The sequence below is a fragment of the Lissotriton helveticus genome, chromosome 2_1 (genome assembly GCF_964261635.1).
Source record: "Lissotriton helveticus chromosome 2_1, aLisHel1.1, whole genome shotgun sequence".
Taxonomy (NCBI): Eukaryota; Metazoa; Chordata; class Amphibia; order Caudata; family Salamandridae; genus Lissotriton; species Lissotriton helveticus.
The window spans coordinates 1,524,590,549-1,524,612,180 of record NC_136059.1 but is presented as its reverse complement, the minus strand read 5'-3'; the positions used below and the strand labels follow the sequence as shown (position 1 = coordinate 1,524,612,180).

The 21,632-nt window shown below is 41.8% G+C and overlaps 1 protein-coding gene across 2 annotated transcripts in view; it reads right to left on the bottom strand.

Annotated features, from left to right (window-relative positions):
• LOC144818755 (uncharacterized) overlaps positions 1 to 21,632 on the bottom strand; it is a 285,822-nt gene that overhangs the window by 111,678 nt on the left and 152,512 nt on the right. For both annotated transcript variants that reach the window (XM_078676471.1, XM_078676472.1), the window contains exon 4: positions 20,112 to 20,222. In XM_078676471.1, coding sequence (XP_078532597.1) covers positions 20,112 to 20,222 — 111 coding nt within the window. The remainder of the gene's footprint in view (positions 1 to 20,111; positions 20,223 to 21,632) is intronic.

Genomic DNA, 21,632 nt, shown 5'->3' with positions numbered 1-21,632 from the left:
GCCCACTAGTAGGGTTAAAACCATTATGCATACACCACAAGTAAAATTTCTTTCATTTAAAAGAGAACGAGTTTCTTGTGGACGGTCTCTTTGACTCCCTCAAAATGTTCATACAGTCCTGAGAAAGATTCAGGTGGCCTTATTGCAGGACCTCAGGAGCCATGCTGCCAAGTTCAGTGAGGGAAGGTTGGGATGAAGGATCTTCCCGTTCATTTTGGTCAGAAGGTCCGGTCTGCACGGAAGCTTCCTGTGTGGACACATTGAAAGTTGCAACAGGTCCGGATACCACCATTGACGTGGTCAGTCCGGTGCTACAAGGATAATTTTCATCCTGGAGCTAATGAGCTTGGTTACCACCTTCAGAATGAGAGGAAGGGGCGGAAAAGCATACGCAAATGTTCCGGACCAGTCGATCAAAAGGGCATTCCCACTCGATCCTCGTCGGTAAAATCTTGACGCGAAGGCATGGCATTTTTTGTTTAGCTCATCTGCAAAGAGGCCGCTGGATGGATGACCCCATTGATGAAAAATGTCCGCCACCACTTCGTCGTTTAGCACCCAGTCTTGCTACTATTCAAAGTGTAGACTTAGAGCGTCCGCCTGCAAGTTCTGTTCTCTTGGCAGATGGACTGCTGTGATTGAGAGATGTCTGGCCAGAAGCCAGTGCCAAATCGCCTGAGATTCCAGAGACAGTGGGCGAGAGTGAGTTCCACCCTGTTTGTTTAGGTATTACATGGTGTGCGTGTTGTCTGTTTGTATTAATATCGACTTGGATTGAATCGATGGAAGGAACGCTTTGAGAGCTAGATGAACTGCCCGCAGCTCCAGCATGTTTATACGATAGGTTTGTTCTTTGCTTGACCACTTGCCCTGAGACTGTAGATAACCCATGTGTGTCCCCCATCTTTGAAGTGAGGCATCTGTGATCAAGGATTATGTTGGAAGAGGTTGATGGAAAGGGACTCCCACTAGGAGATTTTTTGGATGAGTCCACCAGAGAATGGACGTTCTCGTCGATTGGGAAAGAAGAATGCGATCCTCCCAACGTCCTGAGGATTGGCCCCATTTGTCCTCTAAATCCTGCTGTAGAGGTCTCATTCTCAACCTGGCGTTGGGGACGAGAAAAATGCAAGATGCCATCGACCCTAGAAGTGATGCCACTTGTCGAACTGATGGTTGATACACTTGAAGGAGGAGATTGCATTTCCGTTTGATTGATAACAGTCTCTCCTCCGAAGGAAACGCTTTTCCTGCGCTGGAGTCCAGGGTAGCCCCTAGATAATGATTTTTTTTGCGTGGGCTGATGGACCGATTTCTCCATATTTACATGAAGTCCCAAGCGACGCAGTAAGTTCCGGCAGATCCGGTAGTGGTTTTTCACCATTTGGAGAGACAAAACTTTTAGCAGCCAGTCGTCTAGATATGGATATATGAACAGGCCTTGGCAATGTAACGCTGCGGCTACTACTGCCATGCATTTTGTGAATATTCACGGAGCAGATTCAGGGTGAACGGCAGGACTCTGTACTGATAATGTATGTAGCCCGCCATAAAGCGCAGGAACTTCCGGTGTCGTGGTGCAATCGGGACATGGAAGTACGCATCTTGGAGATCTATTGAACACATGCAATCCCCTTTCTGAAGATGTGGGTATATTTGATGAATTGCCAACATACAAAATGTTTCCTTCTGGATGACCTTGTTTGTGAGCGAAGATCCAGAATAGGCCTGAAACTTTGCTTTTGATCATTCTTTGAAACTAGGAAGTATCTGGAGTATACCTCTTTTCCTCGTTGCGATGGAGGAACCTCTTCTATGGCCAATTTCTGTAGAAGGATAGAAACCTCCAGACGCACCAATTTTAGTTTGGGTAAGATTTGTCTTTACTGGAGTAATGTTCTATGGGTGTGCACGGAAACGTCGTGCATATCCATTCTTTAGTATATTTAGCACCCACTGATCTTTGGTTATGTTGCACCTTTCTTCTACATGTCCAGAGATACTTCCTCCCACTGGAGTGGGCAACGGCGTCAGAGTAAGAGGAAACTCATTGTTTGCTGGTGTTCTTCACTGCTGTAGAAGATTGTTGTGCTCCTCTCCCTTTGGGGGATCTACGTCCTTGATAAGAGGACTTGGATTGGTGGTACTGCCTCTGGGACCATTGAGGGGTTTGAACCCTCTGATGGTAGGCTTTGCGATTGTAAGGCCTGTACCGACGCTTAAACTCTTTCTTCTTCTCCAAGCCTACGGCTTTAAGCGTGCCTAGCTCAGACTTCCTTCTGGCCATTTCCTCGTCGGTATGGTCGCCGAAAAGAGAATTACCAGAGAAAGGCAGATTCATGATGAGTTGTTGGGCTTCCTGTTTTAAAGCTGTAAGACGTAACCAGGAAGATTGCCGTGCGCATATCCCATGTGAATAAGAATGCCCAGCTAGAGAAGCCCTATCAGAGGCTGAGCTGATCATTTGATTGGCCATTAGTGCCCCTTCTTGGAGAATCTCTGCAAAGTCCTGGTGATCCTCTTTTGGTAGTTTCTCTTTAAAATGTTCTAGGGAGTCCCACAATGATCTATCATAACGGCCCAACAGGGCTTCAGCACTAGACACTTTTAAAGAAGCAGCTACAGAACCGCATGCTTTTCTACCCCAAGAATCCTGAGCTCTGCTCTCCTCGTCCGGAGGGACTGACAATGAAGTGGAGACGGTTTCTAGAAACAAGGGTACCCCATTAATTGAACCTGGGGTGAATAACTATATATGGGTAGACAATGGTTCGACAACTGTCCAATAGGATCACATTAAACTAGGCAAAAGCGTTTCTGTCAATTCACGCTAGGGAGCAGGACACATAGGGAGTTTGTACAGTATACATTTATTTAAAGTACTTTATAAAAAAGAAAAGAAAAGTTTCAGGTGCTCACATAAGGAAGTAATGGACCTCGGCGCCGCGGACTACGGACGCGAGTCGCCTTGAGACCGAGATTGAGACCCCCAATTGCTGCCCCCGTCCAGGGAAACTGAGCTACCGGAGGACTATGGCTCCGCGCCTTTAACTGAATTAAGATAAGCTATCACGGAAGCAACAGCCGTCTCCCCTGCCAGCCGTCTCCCCTGCGAGCATTTTTGCGTATAAACAGGAAAACTAGGCAGCTTCTGTTTTACTTGCACTAAAACTCCTACAGTCACCCTAAATTAATTATGAGGAAGATGTCTTGAAAAAAGCTCCTTATTTCAGGAAGCTCCGTTTCTGTCCTGATGATGATCTTGATTTATATAGATCGAAACGTCGTCGACCCACACAAGAAAATTCCCATGTGTTATTGTATATATTTATGTGGATTTACCTTGTTGTTCTGTGATGTCTGATTTCACTTCGTTCACTTATGTCACGTTCTGCACACTGTCACTTATGTGAGCACCTGAAACTTTTCTTTTCTTTTTTATAAAGTACTGAGTAGAAAAAAGCTGAACTCTGAAAAATAGCAAAAAAGTACTCCAACAGGTATAAAATGTCGAAGTAATAAGTTTTGTTGAGAAAAACAGGAGAACATTTCTGACAAAATGTTAAAAATGTGAGAGCTGACTAACTAGGGTCCTGACTGAAGGAGCCGGAAACAACAACTGAACTAACTGTCACCCCTGAGGCATGATGGGAAACTAGGGGTCATGGCTGCCTTAAAGGCACAGTGCCAGTTTCTTTGTGCTTCTCTGAGTTAGCTTTTCAGCTGTACCATTTCCAGATGGATAGTGTCCTGCATTAAGCTGGCCTATCAATTGGCAAACAAGCCCCTACTGGTTTCTCCCAAAGCGCACTCCACTAGGGCTAAAGCAGCTACGATAGCTTTTCTACATAATGTACCGATGGCTGAGATTTGCAAGGCAGCGACCTGGAAATCGGTCCATACATTCACAAGACACTATTGTCTCGATTCTGACTTCAGAGCAGATAACCCAAGTAGGCCAAGCCTCCTTGAAAAATGTATTCCAATGCTAAGTTGTTTGGAATTGGTATTCTTGAATGTGTTCTGCACGTTTTATGATTCTCATTTTCCCTCAGGAAGAAGGGATAGGCTTGCTACTCGATTCAAGTACTTATGATTGGAAGCTAGGGGTCATGGCTGCCTTAAAGGCACAGTGCCAGTTTCTTTGTGCTTCTCTGAGTTAGCTTTTCAGCTTTCTATACTATTGGATTTACAATGCAGCCTATGAGCTGACAATGCCTGCTTTTCCCTTTGCAGGGTTATGCTTTCTACTGTGCATTAAAAGCAGTTCAAATGTCCTTTGTCTTCCTGCTTTGCTTGTGTATGTGTGCAAAGGAAAATGTTACAGCATTGCTCAGCCTGTGGTGTATGAAAGGCTGCATTGATTGTTTTTGATAAAAAAAAAATATTTTTTATGTATATATATATTGTTGCCCAAAGTGCACAAAATGGTGAGCCCTGTCCCCGGGAGGCCAATCATCTCTGCAATCTCCAGTGTGGCTGAGCACATTGGGGAATACATTGACTATTTCCTCCAGAATCTGGTGCAAGCACTACCATCATACATCAAGGACACTGGTCATTTCCTAAGTAGAATCAAAGATGTTCCTTGGAGTGAGGATTTATTACTAATCACCCTCGATATAGAATCGCTCTATACCAGTATCAACCATCAGGATGGACTTAGAGCACTGGAACACTTCTTGGGAACTAGACCTATCAAGTGTTATAATCACAATAAGATGTTGATTGAATTGACTGATTGGTGCTTGCATCATAATTTCTTTATGTTTGGTAAGGAAATATATTTACAACAGAGAGGAGTGGCTATGGGCGCCTGCTTCTCCCCCAGCTATGCGTGTTTACACGTTGGCTGGTGGGAGGAGCGGGTACTCAGTGTCACTCTCAGTGACATTATGACTAACAATGTAGTGCAGTGGATGCGCTTTATCGATGATGTTTTCATTATTTGGAGGGGAAATCAGATCGATGCAGAAAATTTTATACAACTAATTAACAACAACAATGAGAATTTGCACTTTACATCACACATTGACAAATTAGAGGCAGAATTCCTTGATGTAAAAGTCTTTGTGAGAAATTCCAAGTTGTGCACCAAACTGCATCGCAAGAGTACTGCTGGCAACAGCATACTCCATGCCAGCAGCTCTCACCCCCGTCACGTCATCGACAATATCCCTTTTGGAGAACTATTAAGGCTCAAACGAATCTGTAGTAGTGATGATGACTATCAACTCTGTGCTACTGAAGCTCTTGACAGATTCAGAGAAAGGGGATACAAAGAATCTATTCTTAAGCAATCGACAGCAAAAGCTAATTGTAAACCCAGGGAATCTCTTCTACCCAGCCCAGAATTGAGCACTGCAGTAAGTACAGAATCAAGTAATAATCCACCTAGATTGATTCTGACTTTCAACAGACAGGAGCGTAAAATACGTTCTATTATGAACCAGAGATGGCCAGCTTTAAAAACTGATTTGGTATTGGCCCCTAGAATAGCGGATAAACCTATTATCACCTATAGGAAAGGTCTCAGCATGAGAACCCAACTCAATCGGGATTTTCCTGAATTAATTAAACAGGATAATTGGATGGCCAGGCCTGGCTTTACCCGATGTTCCAGCTGTAGAGCGTGTAAATTTGGGATAAACACCACCAAATATTCCACACCCTTTAGACCTGACCCTGTGGAAATTAAGGGGAAACATAACTGCAAAACAGATTTTGCAGTATATGTTCTGACATGCACCTGTGGCCTTAGATATGTAGGCAGTACAGGCAAGCAGGTGCATGTCAGAATTTTACAACATCTTCGAGCTATCGTGAACAACGACAGCTCATACCCCGTGGCCCGTCATTTTAAAGCCATCCACCAAAACAATCTTGACTGCTTAACATACTTTGTTATAGCCTCCGTACCCAAACCCATCGGGGGGGAGACAGGGATCTCATGCTTAGGAGACTGGAATCGCAGTTCATTCTTGAACTGGATAGTCGTTTTCCAAATGGTCTCAACACGACGGAAGACCTTCATGTGTTCCTGTAATGTCTTTTTGACGGCCAATTTGAATTTAATTTTCAGCTGGTTGACCTGTGCCGAGTTCGTCTGCTTCTATCTTGGTTTCTGTTCAGCTTCACATTCACTTCATTAATTTTACTCACCATGGCCCACATGTTGAAGTATAAAAAAAGAAAAAAATATATGTTTTTATACACAAAATTAGTTTTCCCTTTATTTTATTCCCTTCTTTCTGGGGGGCACACACACATTATCAACCTTTTCACCACTTCTATTGTGACACAGACCAAGGGGGCATGATTGGAGGCAGTCATTAAACTCTTTCGCATTGCGCGATTTTGTGACCATGGCATACGTAATTCATCACAATCAATACATTAAGCATTCAGGCTGATATTACATCGAACAAACATATTGTCTGATAGATTTGAAATTGCTTTGGGGTCACATACTGGCATTAGATTTTAATGATTTAACATTATTTTCTGCTTATATACAAGATGCCATATGTATATATTAGTAACTTATTACTATGACTTCAAAATTGTGATATTTGCACAGCATTTCAAATTACAAAGTTTTTTTAAAGTTTTTTATAGAAATGTATATATATTTTTATAGATCACTATATATAGCTGTTTTATAAATTTTAAAAATGAATTGTATTTTGATTGTGGCTTCAATAACGCATTTATGCTGTTATTCTATCTATGTATATACGTATCATGGCACTAATTTAGAGAAACGACTGCCTCAGCCTAAGCCAGGTAGTGTGTCTTTTATGTTTATTTATCACGTGGTTGCAAAGAAAAAAATGCCCGGGAAAAACTGATAGTACTTAAGCCATTGTGAACTTACTGACTAACGATCTGTGAACAAGGGCGGACGCCCGAAACGCGTAAGATCTGGTGGCCTTCAGCGCTAAATAAATCGTTTTTTTAGCCCATAACGGACGTTGGAGTGGCGTGGCTTTCTTTCCTTTACTGCTGTGGCCGCTGCTGCGTGCTGGTTGGGTGAGAGAGCTGCATTCGTGCATATATATATATATATATATATATATATATATATATATATATATGTATATATAGTTTCTCCCAACGCAGCAAAGCCACTGTGCACTCCGCTCAGACAAAATGTACCATCAATCCAGAGATATGCTTTAAAAAAGTTTCTTTATTTGTATTGTAAGCCAAAGAAAACACCCTACGCGTTTCAACGGAAGCCGCCTTGCTCGCGGCCGAACGCGAAATGCGTAGGGTGTTTTCTTTGGCTTACGATGCAAATAAAGAAACTTCTTTAAAGCATATCTTTGGATTGATGGCGCATTTTGTCTGAGAGGAGTGCACAGTGGCTTTGCTGTGTTGGGAGAAATTTTGATAACCGGACCGCCTCTGATCCGGAGGTGCACCGTGGCAGTAAGGGTCCCGGCTTCCTTTCAGAAGATTTGGAAAAAAAAAATTTATATAGCTATATATATATATGTTTTCACATATATTTTTATATATTTCCCGGGGTCCCCGCGTATGGGTGGGAATATTCAAGTGCTTATGACTTTGATGATCCATATATATATATATATATATATATATTACCTACTGGCGGTCGCCAGTAGGTATATATAGTTAGGATTTTTTCTCTATGGGTTTTTTGAAAATTCTATGTCTAATAACTTTGGCGTTTGTGGACGGAATTGGCTGAAATTTTCAGGAAAATGGCACATTTTGTTTCTGAGCAGCCCTTGAAAATTTGGGGGGGGTTCGTCAAGGGGGGGCCGAGAAAAAAGGGGGGTCCCAAAACGTGTTTTTAACATTGAGTTTTCCATAGGGCGGTTGGCCTCACTTTTAGCCCGAACGGCTGAATGGATTTGCACGAAACTTGGCAAAATTGTAGGGACTGGTAGCCCGATGTGCCTTTTGTAGGTCTCAATATATGTGCTCCAGTGGATTTTGAGAAATTAACGTTTAAAAAAAGATATATATCTGTAACAGCGGACCGGGCAGCGTCCTAGGACGCGTACTTTTCGCGCAACGGAGCTTTGTGAAGCGAAGCTGATTGGTTCTCCGGCGTCTGTCAACATTCCAAACAGTCCGTAGCGGCCGCCATCTTGTCTCTCGGTAGGATCGAGAGACAAGAGGAGGCCAAAGCGAAGGGGCAAATGACCATAAGGGGGAATAGTAGATCCTCGCTGACCCCCTAGGTTTGATGTGGAGGTTTTAAAAGGGCCCCGCGGGGCAAAAAAAAATAATAATAATAATAATCGAACACCTGAATGGATTTGCACGAAACTTGGCAAAATATTAGGGACTGGTAGCCCGATGTGCCTTTGCTAGGTCTCAATATATGTGCTCCAGTGGATTTTGAGAAATTAACGTTCAAAAAAAGATATATATCTGTAACAGCGCTCCGCTTCGTGTACTTTTCGCGTTACGGAGCTTTGCGAAGCTGATTGGTTCTCCGGCGTCTGTCAACATTCCAAACAGTCCGTAGCGGCCGCCATCTTGTCTCTCGGTAGGATTGAGAGACAAGAGGAGGCCAAAGCGAAGGGGGAAATGACCATAAGGGGGCATAGTAGATCCTTCCTGACCTCTTAGGTTTGATGTACCATTTTGCCAAGTTTGGTGTAATTCCGTTCAGCCATTCAGGCTGTAGACGTATGTAAATGTCCTATGGAAAATTGCATGGGGAAAACACATTTGAAAGTGTTGAAATTTAGAACCAATTAAAATGTTACTTTGGTTTTGTATTTGTGTGTGATGAAAGTTAATTGGTTATGTATATATGTCAAATGAGAGGAAACCACAGCCATTTTGTGATACTACTGTCTGAGGTACATTTGTGAGGAATTTTTGGTGGTGAATTTCTGGTGTTTGATTTACACAGTACTAACACTTCTGCTACTTTTAAAAAGGTGAGTTGTTAATTTGTAAGGGGAACTATGTTGTACACTTGAAGATAATTTGAAAAATGTTTTCTGTTATTTATTTGCAGTCCTTCTGTTATACTAAATACTTGATGAAGTTAGTTTTATATTATGTATTACTAAAAACGATAAATGAAAGTGATTATTTTTTTCTGCAATTTACAGCAAGCAATTTCAAAATAAAATGGCTCACAATGAAGAGACCGTGGCAATTTCTTTTGAATTGTCCACTACATTGATTGAAATTGAGAGCACCAATAATGAAATATTGTCACAAGGAGGACATGACTTGTATGATTCCATTAGATTGATTGAAATGGACAGCACCAAGAATGAAATATTGTCACAAGGAGATGACTTGAATGATTCCACTACATTGATTGAAATTGAGAGCACCAATAATGAAATATTGTCACAAGGAGGAGATGGCTTGTATGATTCCATTAGATTGATTGAAATGGACAGGACCAATAATGAAATATTGTCACAAGGAGGAGATGACTTGAATGATTCCACTACATTGATTGAAATTGAGAGCACCAATAATGAAATATTGTCACGAGGAGATGACTTGAATGATTCCACTACATTGATTGAAATGGACAGCACCAATAATGAAATATTGTCAGAAGGAGGAGATGACTTGAATGATTTTTTTGATCAATCTCTTGATGGCGAATTTATCGAGTGTTTGGAGACCATAGAGTTACAAGAATCATCATTGCAGACTTTTAATGAGGAGATTCCAGATGAGATGATTGAAGAGGAAATTACTGATGAGGACATGTTACTAGTTGTTTCAAATTTAGAAAATTTTGAAGAATAAATTTATATTTAGAAATCAAAAATTGTTTGAGACATTATTTATTTTTATTTTTAATTTATGAGGTTGTAGCGAAGTGATTGTAGTATAAAATGAGACTTATAGTATAGAGTGCAACATTTTTATGTTACATGGTAAGTTTACTCATATTTACTTCCCTTCTGCCACTATATTATCTCCAATGTGTATTTGACATGTCTTCTTCATCTCCGGCCTCCTTTCTCTCACTGTGTGTCTCCGATGCATCTTATCGCTGGTATTTTGTGTAATTACAGAAGAGAGTAAAATAAAATAGTTCGGAACGTGAAAAGGGGGCAAAGTAGAGTACTCCTCACCCCCTAGGCCTTTTTAGGCGGTCCCAAAAGGATCAGTTTCTGCTTTCCTGAGAGATTATGGTATGAGTTCCATATACCACAATAACTTGCATTACAACATGCAAGATATCTATCTCCTATTACCAACTTTTGGAGATATTCGCGCTAAGCGCGAATATCTCCAAAAAGTAACACCTGCCCTGAGCAGTTCTTAGCCATGTTATCCAATGGGAGGTGGATAACATGGCTAAGAGTATTAGCTCGGTAATGCATGAATGTCGCTGAGTTTTTAGCGATATTCATGCATTGCGGCCGTTTATTATCGCATTTGCGATAAACCTTGATAATAGTAAGGTTTATCTTCGATAATTTCTGACGATGCTTAGTGGTAAAAAATTGGTTGGTAAGCATCGTTAGCGATAAATATCGCTTAACTTTGGTAATATGCCCCAACGTCTGTTAACGTTCGATTCGAAGGAAATGAGGAAGTGTTGAAAAACATTGTCTGCGCCATCTTGCCTTTTTTGAAATGCCACACTTTTGTCGTGCACGGCAGCCATTTTAGATGTCTTGACCAGACCCACTCTCTGCACGCTGTCGATTCGTAGCATGGCTCCTCACCCTCGCAAGCATCTTCCCCAGGCACTGGTCACCCCCGCTCTCTGTCTTATGCATGGGCAATAAACCTCCCCCCATCTGCGCTGCTCTTCCCTGAGAATCACACTGTGCCCGCCCGACACCTCCCTTTCGCCCTATTCACTACCGCACCCTGTGACACTCCTCTTCCTCTGTGTCCGATTGTCCAGGCTATCAGCTAGCCCTGCAGATGTAGTTTATGGCCCCAGCTGTAAAGAATCACCCCTCTTCAAAGGAGTTATAGTAGATCAAGGCCCACACCCGATGAGATCCGTCACACCACACGTGTTCCTACTATCTGAAAACTATCCTGTATTGTGATTGGGGAGGGGACCGAGCCTGAAGCGGAAGATTCCAGGAATGACTCTTTGTACATCAAAGTTTTTACAATTATGTGTCACATAAAAAATATATAGCACTCCAACAAAGTAGTAGGAATATAAAACTTTAATAACATATAAATATATACAACAAAACAAAAACAGTAAAAACATTTAAACAACGAAGAGACCGTGGCAATTTATTTTGAATTATCCAATAGATTTATTGAAATTGACAGCACCAATAATGAAATATTCTTGTCAGTAGCGGTCTGTTGTGCGAATAGTTCCAAGGCAGCAGAACGCGCTGAAATCTGGATGTCACGAAGGTGATGTCTAGCAAGTTGCCGCCCAGCAAATAACGGCGTGGGGCGCCGCGGGGGTGAGTGAGTCCAGTAGGCACCACAGCTATTCTTACCGGCATTGCAGAATTACTGCTGGGGACAATGCCTGTGCTGGAGCAGGGTCACAGCAGAAACAAAAAGGATTCTGTTGAAGATGTTGTTGGTTTTCAATTTGAAAACAGTTCTGGTGTCAACTGCTATGCTAATGTAGTGGTTAATGTTTTGTTTTCTCTAGAAAATGTAAAAGAGGGGGAGGCAGTCCAAAGTTCCGTTAAAAGGGCAAAGGAAAGGATCGGTGGTTTGAACTATCAGTCAAAAAGGGGAGGGGGTGCAACAATTTTTCCTACCGGGTCACACTGTGCTTTCACCGGAAGTGAGGTCTGCAGGATTCTAGTAATTCAAAGTGAGGCTGGCGCCGACGTCCCGCGGATACAGTTTCGTCACTCCACGGGTGATCATGGCAGTCATTCCCCATCGGGGGTGGGAGACTCCCGCGGCTCCTCTAGAATCTTCAAGGTCGTGGAGGACTACGGTGGTGGAGTCAACCAGTGACCGGGCCATTTCTTTATGCTGGGCCCGCTCTTGCCAGGTCGACCGCCATTTTGAGAGTTCGGTAGCTACTGGCGATCGCGGGGTCAAATGAACGGACGGGCTCCACCCTGCCGGGCGAGACGTTGCAGCATGGCCACAGTGGAAGAACTCTTTTCCGGGCGCCTGGACCGCTGAGGGTGCAGCTGGGAAGCCTACACTGGGGAGGCGGGAGAGGCCTGTTCGCACCGTCTCTCCCTCCCAGTGCACCCCACGGCGTCTCGCTTGAGATTTGTTATGGCCGGACCAGGCGATGAGGACGAGGGGGGGGTCGGAGGCATGTGCAAGACATCCCCCCCCAGTGTTGTCGCAGCCATTATAAAAGAAAGAAGTGTCCCGTCCGTCTTCGGGCCGGGCTTCCGGTGGATGTCGGCCGGACGCCCCTGGCTCTGGCCCCATGAACGGGTTTCTTGGTTTATCGGCTGCAGCCGGATTCCGTCGGCCTCGGCCCCCCGACCGTTGGTGGCCGGACCGGAAGAGCATGTGGCGGGACTACCTGCAACTCTCAAGGGCCACCGCGGCCGGACTGGGAGAGAGAGGGGAGGGTCGAGGAGACATTCCCCCCCCCCTGCAACTGTTCAGCGTTGTAAAGGCAATCCCCTGGCCGGGTCCCGTTGGTCTCGGCCTCTCCTCCGGCTACACCCTACGTTAGGATCTCCTGGCCGAGGCGTGGCAGCAGGACCTGCCTTATATGGGCTGCTCCCGGCTGGGCGTAGCCGGAACCCTGCCCCACCTTGGAAGTTTCCAGAGTGGGGGCGGATGTTCTACTGACTTGCATTTTCCCTAGTCTATCGATTTTTTTGGCGTGGCAGGCGGTGGGACAGCGAGGGGTGATTTGGTTTCTCTTACTGTTTTTCTGGTCTCTCACCACTGGCATATTTTAACGTTTTCTTGTTTCTAGGACATTAATAGGTTTTATCATTACGTTATGTTATCGTTTCTTTGTTCGTTGTTTAATAAAAGTTCATGTTCATCAGTGGCCTACTGATTTTCGTTTTCCTATTCTTTTCTTTCCAGGTTGTTTCATGCTAAAGTTTCTGTTAACAGGATACAGTGATCACTTCGTTATTATTGCATATGTCCTTTTCACTAGGGGTGCTCTCTGGTCGGGCCAGATGACGTATGTCTAGTAAATGGTCCGGGTGAAACAGGTGCATCAATCAGTGGGGATAGGCATGATAGATTACAACGGGGGAGAAAGGTCCGCATTACGTACCCTTTCACTACTTGCAAAGATTTTCCTACGTTTATTTGCAAACAGGGAATACCTCCAAAAAGAACTAATTCCCAAACAGTCAATGTTCGGACAATCAATCAATCAATGAGGAATGAAATAGGTACGACGTGTTAAAGGCTTGCGTTACCTACCCTTCACTATCTGCAAAGGGAGAGAGAATATTCCTATTCTTCCTCGTTTGCAGGTAGAGAAGATCCTTAAGAGAATTAACATCGAACAATTCAATGCTCGATTGAAACAATCAACAAGGGGTACTGTGAACACAAATGAACGCCGCTTATGTACATACGCATTGCTATTTTCAACAGGTTGTTCCTAATGTTTCTATTTTAGCGAGGTCAAAAAGAGATCCCATTAGTGGCCTACTGATTTTGCTCGATTCCTTTTGTTTTTTTACACGATTTTTCGCTATCTGCAAAGACTAAACAGAGTATTGCGACTCTGTGCTTGTTTGTAAATAGAGAATGAACCAAAGAGAACAATCAATCAAATGGAGAGAGAAGCAGGCACGACGGATTACAAAGGGGGAAAGGGCTGCGTTAACTACCCTTCACTATCTGCAAAGAGAGAGTACTCCTAATAGAAATGAGGGGTGGGGGGCAGCAATCAAAGCAGATCAGTGTGCATAAACACGAAAAAAAAAATTCTTACCACGTACTTGACATTCGACAGCTTATGATATTTGCTATTAAAAAACCATTGAAATTCACTGAAAAAACCATAGGTTATAGACCATATATAGTTAGGAATTAGCATTTACAAAACCTTGAAAATTCACTGAAAAAACCATAGGTTATAGACCATATATAGTTAGGAATTAGCATTTAAAAAACCTTATTTTACTCACACAAAACCATTGAAATTCCATATATAGTTAGTTGCACTAACTATATATTGCGCACCCGCAATCCACTGCTGATGATGTCACATATTACATCATTCATGACATGGTCAGTGACATCACTGATGACATCACTGATGACATCTCAAATGACATCACTGATGACATCTCATTTGACATCAATGACCACATCACTGATGATATCATTCATGTGACAATACAATGCATCTCCTCACATTTTAATATAACCTCTGTTTCACCCAGTGTTAAAAACAGAGTATAATTTTTGAAACCATTGACACACCAATACTAGTTACTACATACGTACTCACTGATTCCTACGTCTACACACACATTCACTCATTCACCCATACAATCATTCATACATACAATCACTCATGTTTACAACACAATCATATGCACTCATACACCTATACAGACACTCACACTCTGCCACTCATCCATGGAGTTACTCACACACCTAGTCAGTCCTGTAAAGAATCAATCACACTTCCATTTTCTACTCTATACAGTTAAACATAGAGCACCTTACGTTTTCAACCATATACTAACACATACTTACTCTCTTATACAATCATTGATACAAGTACACATTGATCTGTACAGAGTCACACACCTCCCATCCAGCCACACACACACTCAGTCTCCCATGCAAATACTTGGGCAATCAATCAATAACCCATATAGTTACTCATATAGCTACTGATCAACACATGCAGCAGTTTACAGAACAACAGACATAATGATGCACAAATTAAGACAGTTTAGTCACTAACCCATGCACTCAGTGAGACACATTTAATCACTCACTCATACATTCAGTCATGCACCTACTAAATCCTTCGTCCAGACACTTATACATCCACTCATTCTTCAATATGTAAGACATATTTTAACTTTACAGAAACATAGTCACTGGATGTTGTCATCAGTGATGTCACTGACCATGTCATGAATGATGTAATATGTGACATCATCAGCAGTGGATTGCGGGTGCGCAATATATAGTTAGTGCAACTAACTATATATGGAATTTCAATGGTTTTGTGTGAGTAAAATAAGGTTTTTTAAATGCTAATTCCTAACTATATATGGTCTATAACCTATGGTTTTTTCAGTGAATATATATATATATATATATATATATATTACCTACTGGCGGTCGCCAGTAGGTATATATAGTTAGGATTTTTTCCCTATGGGATTTTTGAAAATTCTATGTCTAATAACTTTGGCGTTTGTGGACGGAATTGGCTGAAATTTTCAGCAAAATGGAACATTTTGTTTCTGAGCAGCCACTGGAAATTTGGGGGGAGTTGGTCCAGGGGGGGCCGAGAAAAAAGGGGGGTCCCAAAACGTGTTTTTAACATTGAGTTTTCCATAGGGCGGTTAGCCTCATTTTTAGCCCGAACGGCTGAATGGATTTGCACGAAACTTGGCAAATTTGTAGGGACTGGTAGCCCGATGTGCCTTTTGTAGGTCTCAATATATGTGCTCCAGTGGATTTTGAGAAATTAACGTTCAAAAAAATATATATATCTAGAGCCGCGCCTGGAGCGCTCCCACGTACGCGTACAGGGGAGCGCTCCAGGCGCGCCACGCGATCTGCGCACGGCAAGCTGATTGGTTCTCGGGTGTCTATAAACATTCGAAACAGTCCGCAGCGGCCGCCATCTTGTGTCTCGGTAGGATTGAGACACAAGAGGTGGCAAAAATCAAAGGGGGAAATGAGCAAGAGGGGGCAGGGTACACACCCCCTGACCCCCTAGGTTACATGTGGGGGCCATAAAAGGCTCCCGCGGGTGAAAAAAAAAATAAAAAAAAATTCGATTTTCGCGGGGGTGAGCGCCCGGTACGCGCACCGGGGAGCGTACGGGGGAGCGTACCATGGAGATTAAAAATGACAGACTTTAAAAAAAATAAAGCTTCTTTTTAAAAATTGGAGGTAGTTCTGAAAAGAACTTTTTTTTTCATTTTGTTGTTTTATATATATTTTTTTTTTGTTTTTTTTGTTTTATATTTTTTTAGACTTTTTAAAACAATTTTATATTTTTTTTGTATTTTTTTCAAGGGAAAAACAAAAACAAGGATTCCAAAACTGCTCAACAGGAGCAAAAAAAATTGAAAATTTAGGGACTGGAAGAGCAGCGGTGTTGCTGTTTCTTTAGGGCAATCAGTTCAACACTCTGCTCCCCATAGCAGAGCAGTTCGTCACACTCTGCGCACAAAAATTTGATGCCCGCAAACACCGGCTGAATGTTAGGGATCATTCTTCCACGGGGTGGTCCCGAAGGTGTTGCTCCACCAGTGGAGGTGCTGCCGCCATCTGTTGGTACATTCCGTGCCAGCTCTCTGACACTCTCCCTGGCAAAGTTGTTAGGGTGTCTTCTTTTGACATGCCGGATCAAATTGGCATTGCCAAAACTATATTTTTTCAGAGGATTGCCTCTGGATAAACTACTCCCACATATTTTGCATGTTACTTTGGGAGCGTTCACTTTTTTCTGTCCTTCTGGGATGTCGTAAAATTTCCAAATGAAATGGGTTTTTTTCTTTTGCTGAGGAGGGTCCTCATCCAAAAATCCCTCTGAATCACTGCTGGATGACTCTCTTGCAGCCATTGCTGGAGATCAGAAAAGTAGGAGATAGAGTAGACACAACAGCTCTTGCTCTCTCCAAGTACAAAGCAATAGTGAGAGAAATGGGTGGGTTTCACACAATTTGGAAAAAAAAAAGTTCTGAACCAATGAAAAGTGTTATTTTAAAGTCACATGGTTTGACGCGCTTACGCTACGCGCCCGGGGCGCGTCCCGGGCGTGTATCGTAAGCGCATCGGGGCGCTTACGTTGCGCGATCGTATGCGCTTCCGGGTGCGCTTACGCGGTGCGTCATAAGACGCATCTCGCGGCTACGCGATACGTGTCTTATGACGCAAGGCGTGGCGGCTACGCGATACGTCACGATGTTGTTTTCGTTCTCGACAATAGCGCTTCCGGGACGCGCATTAGTACGCGCCTCGGGGCGCGCCGCCAGATTGCGCTTACCCGTGCGTTCACCTGTCCGCGCCCCGGGAGCGCACTAAAAATAATATTAAAAAAAAATAAAAAAATTATAAAATATAAAATTAGATTTAAAATGTATTATTTTTATAAAGATTTGCTATTAAAAAACCTATGAAATTCACTGAAAAAACCATAGGTTATAGACCATATATAGTTAGGAATTAGCATTTACAAAACCTTGAAAATTCACTGAAAAAACCATAGGTTATAGACCATATATAGTTAGGAATTAGCATTTAAAAAACCTTATTTTACTCACACAAAACCATTGAAATTCCATATATAGTTAGTTGCAGTAACTATATATCGCGCACCCGCAATCCACTGCTGATCATGTCACATATTACATCATTCATGACATGGTCAGTGACATCACTGATGACATCACTGATGACATCTCAAATGACATCACTGATGACATCACTGATGACATCTCAAATGACATCAGTGATGACATCATGACACACCAATACCAGTTACTACATACGCACTCACTGATTCCTACGTCTACACACACATTCACTCATTCACCCATACAATCACTCATAAATACAGTCACTCATTATTACAACACTATCATATGCACTCATACACCTAGTCAGTCCTGTGAAGAATCAATCACACTTCGATTTCCTCATCTATACAGTTAAACACAGAACACCATACTTTTCACACATAAACTAACACATACTTACTCTCTTATACAATCACTGATACAAGTACACATTGATATGCACAGTCACACACCTCCCAGCCAGCCACACACACACTCAGTCTTCCATACATCCACTCATTCTTCAATATGTAAAACATATTTAAACTTTACAAAAACACACAGACACTAGATGATGTCATCAGTGATGTCACTGACCATGTCATGAATGATGTAATATGTGACATGATCAGCAGTGGATTGCGGGTGCGCGATATATAGTTACTGCAACTAACTATATATGGAATTTCAATGGTTTTGTGTGAGTAAAATAAGGTTTTTTAAATGCTAATTCCTAACTATATATGGTCTATAACCTATGGTTTTTTCAGTGAATATATATATATATATATATATACATATGTACTCCGCTACACCCTCTACTCCTCGAGACAAACGGGGCACGGACCACGAAGTGAGTGCAAAATTATTTATTTTCCGTCAGCCATTTATTTTTAGTCACATTGTGACTGTTTAAAGTGCAAGTGCTGAAATATGTTAAAGTGCATGTGCTTCGTCACGCGTTACTCAATTGTGAAGTGCTCTAATATTGTAAAATCCATTTTGGATTTTCTCTTGTTTGGGTATAGCAGCATTCTGCGGAAATTGACTAAGCTGTTAATATCTGTATAAAGTCCTCCGTGAAGTTAATCCACCCCCACCCCCCCGGTTGTTTAGAATCTAATTCAAGGATGTACCGTGTTTCTCGTTTGCATAAAGCACTTTCTCTATTTACCCCTCTTCTTTTGGGTGGCACTGCATCTATTAGTTAATATTTCAGATGTTCAAGATTTGAATTGTGGATAGCTTTAAAATGGCGTGCCTCGGGGTATGTTGGATCCTGGTTCCTAATTACCCTAATGTGCTGGAGTATTCTTTTATGTACTTGAAGCTTGGTGCTGCCCACATATCGTAAGCCACAAGTACACTCCAGCACATAAATGGCATGGTCTGTTTTACAAGTCAGGGATTTTGAAATTCTATATTCTTTGTTACCAAAAGGCCCAGTTTAAGCTGATTTATTGATTCAGTATAGGCAGGCTTTGCATGTTTAACATTTGAAAAAGCCTTTGCGTTGTGACAGCCAGGTGGTTCCCTCAACAACCTCAGGACTACTTTTTACAAGGCTATTTCTCATGGAGGTTGCCTTACTGTATGTGATAGCTAGATTTTTAGGTAGGGACTGGCCAATTAGTGGATCGCTTAGAACTATAGGCCAGTTTGGTCTCATGGTGTTTGATAGCCTGCTCTTGTTTGCTGTATGTTAAAATAATTCTGAAATCACTGTTCTTTGTGGATTTTTTCTTTTGTTTCTCTTCTTCCGAGAGTGCTACATTCCTGTTTGTCTTTAAGCAGCTCTGACCTGTCTAATGAATTGGATTTGGCAACAGCAGCATCTATTGTTTTAGTTGAGTATCCTCGATCTTAGATCACGACTATTGCTGCAGATTCTTTTTAGTCTCAACATTTCCCCATAGCGGATGCTTTCAACTACATATATATGTATAAAATCTGTGGCGCTCTTTTATTCCATTATAATGTTTGCAATAGCCCTCATTAAAGCTATGACAGGTGTTGAGATCATGAAATTACTGCAATCTGAGACAGCATTGATGGGTGAGCTCCCACAGAAAGAATGACACCAACATGGAGCTGCCACAGACTGGAACATCAATGTCCCTAGTCCTATTCCACACTCATAAGTATGGAGAAACAGTGAAAGATCAAGAACCCATAGTGGTCAACACTGCTCAAAGCCCAAACCCAGACGAGAAGTGCCTGTTACATCTGCAGAAGGAAATGCAGACTGCAACGGGTGATCAAGATTAGCTATTTTATAAGTGGAGTTGACAATGTTGCTGCTCCTTTCACCTTACAGTTTACTAGGCAATGGTGTTACATCAGCTGACTTCAAACACGCTGGGGGAGAGCCGCTTTCAAATGATAAATAGTTCCAACCACTGTGAAAGTCCCCTAAAAGGTTTGAATAATATGAAGGTAGAAATTAGTGTGGGGTGCCTGGAAAATAGGGTACTCTCAATACAGCACAACTAATGGGGAAATAACACAGACGACAGAGGTGGAAGCTGCACCCAGAAGGTTCAAATAAATGATTACTCATGCCCGGTTAACTCAATCACTTTCCTGAAATAACCTGAATTAGTAGTAAAAATATTTAATCCTTCACTAGGGAGAATAAAGTGGAAACTCTCAGGCAACTGGTTCTTCTGAATACAATCTCAATTTTAAAACATTCAATTAGCTGTTCCTAACCTGTTGTTTGGTGGGTGGTGCTTTCCTTCAGTTCTACGTCTTGAAGATCCTTTAAACACTGCTTTTCTTCTTTGCTTTTCGTGACCGAACCACGAAGGGGAATTTCTGCACCTGTAAAAGCAAACAAAAATGCCCCATGTATACTCTCATATGTACAACTTCACTCTAGCCGTGTTTCTATATTAACTATGAGCAACTTCCTTCTTCATTTTGGAAATTGTAATATTTCTTTATCTGACAGATTTACCATACTTTAGTCAACTTTAAATCACTAATTCTGTCCTTCTGGTTTTGAGTTTATTGTTTTAAATATGCATCATCTCTATTCACAGGGTACGTTCATCTACCAACTTTATTTGGAAAAGATATACATGAATAGTGTGCAACTGAGTAACCTCATTGAGAATACTCTTTAATCTTTAAAATCACATTAAGGTTCAGAATGAACTTTGAAAAGCTGGTGATAGAGGTACTGTGCACTTGCTATGTAATCAATATGCCATTTAAGTAAAAAATCAACCTCATCCCAAAGCCATGACATTTCCAAATTAATTTAACCCACATTTTTAAAGTAACCCTGGTGAATTTGCAAGAGTATGATTTTTGGGATACCTGCAAAAACATAAAAATGAATTTGGAGTTTTGTTTTAAGGGGCTTAAAGCAAATCACAAATTGAGAAAAGGAAGCTCAGGCTGTCCACATACTGAAACGGAACTTTGCAAGATGTGAGGTTTAGTGATATTTCAAAGGTCACAGTCAAGAGGAGACTCAAAGCATGCATGTTGGACATGAATAGCTTCAGATAGCAAAGTCTTAAAAGAATCTTTGGAAAAACAGATGCTCGCCCACCTTATAATAAAGAATGTCATGGCTACACACGTTTTCTGTGATCTATTAATAGCAGTCCAACATAGTTCATAAATACCTTTATTTACAATGCAAAGAGCAAGGAGTCCTGAAAGCGCGGTACATAGCATTGTTAGGAGATAGAATGCTATACCTTTTCATCATTAGTGAATGTTCTTCACACCTGCAATAATATACATCTTTGAAAACGTCTCATTTTGGGCAATGTGTTTTTGACCCTAAATTACCAATATAGGATCTTTGGTGAAAATACATTCTTGGTAGGTCAAAACTAATTTTCCATGTGGCACAGCAATAAATATTTGATGAAGTGCATGATAAGAGTAAAAGTATGCCTTTTGAATCGGCCAGGGAAAATCTACCCACATGACAAGTGATACCATCATTACACAGGCACTGGTCATCTACTTAGGTCTGGGGGGGGGGTCTGTCAGTGTTTACTGCCCTGTTCTGACTCCGTGATAGTAGTTGAAGAACGTGGGTAGCATAAGAAATGGGAAAGAAGTTCTATTTTGATAGTCACCTATGTGATATTTCGTTTAACCATGTGACTTTATTATGTGGACTATGAAGGGACGTATGGCACCACAGGACAGGGCACTATGAATGATCCCATGCATAGTGGTAATGTATTTTTTATGACTGAGTATTGG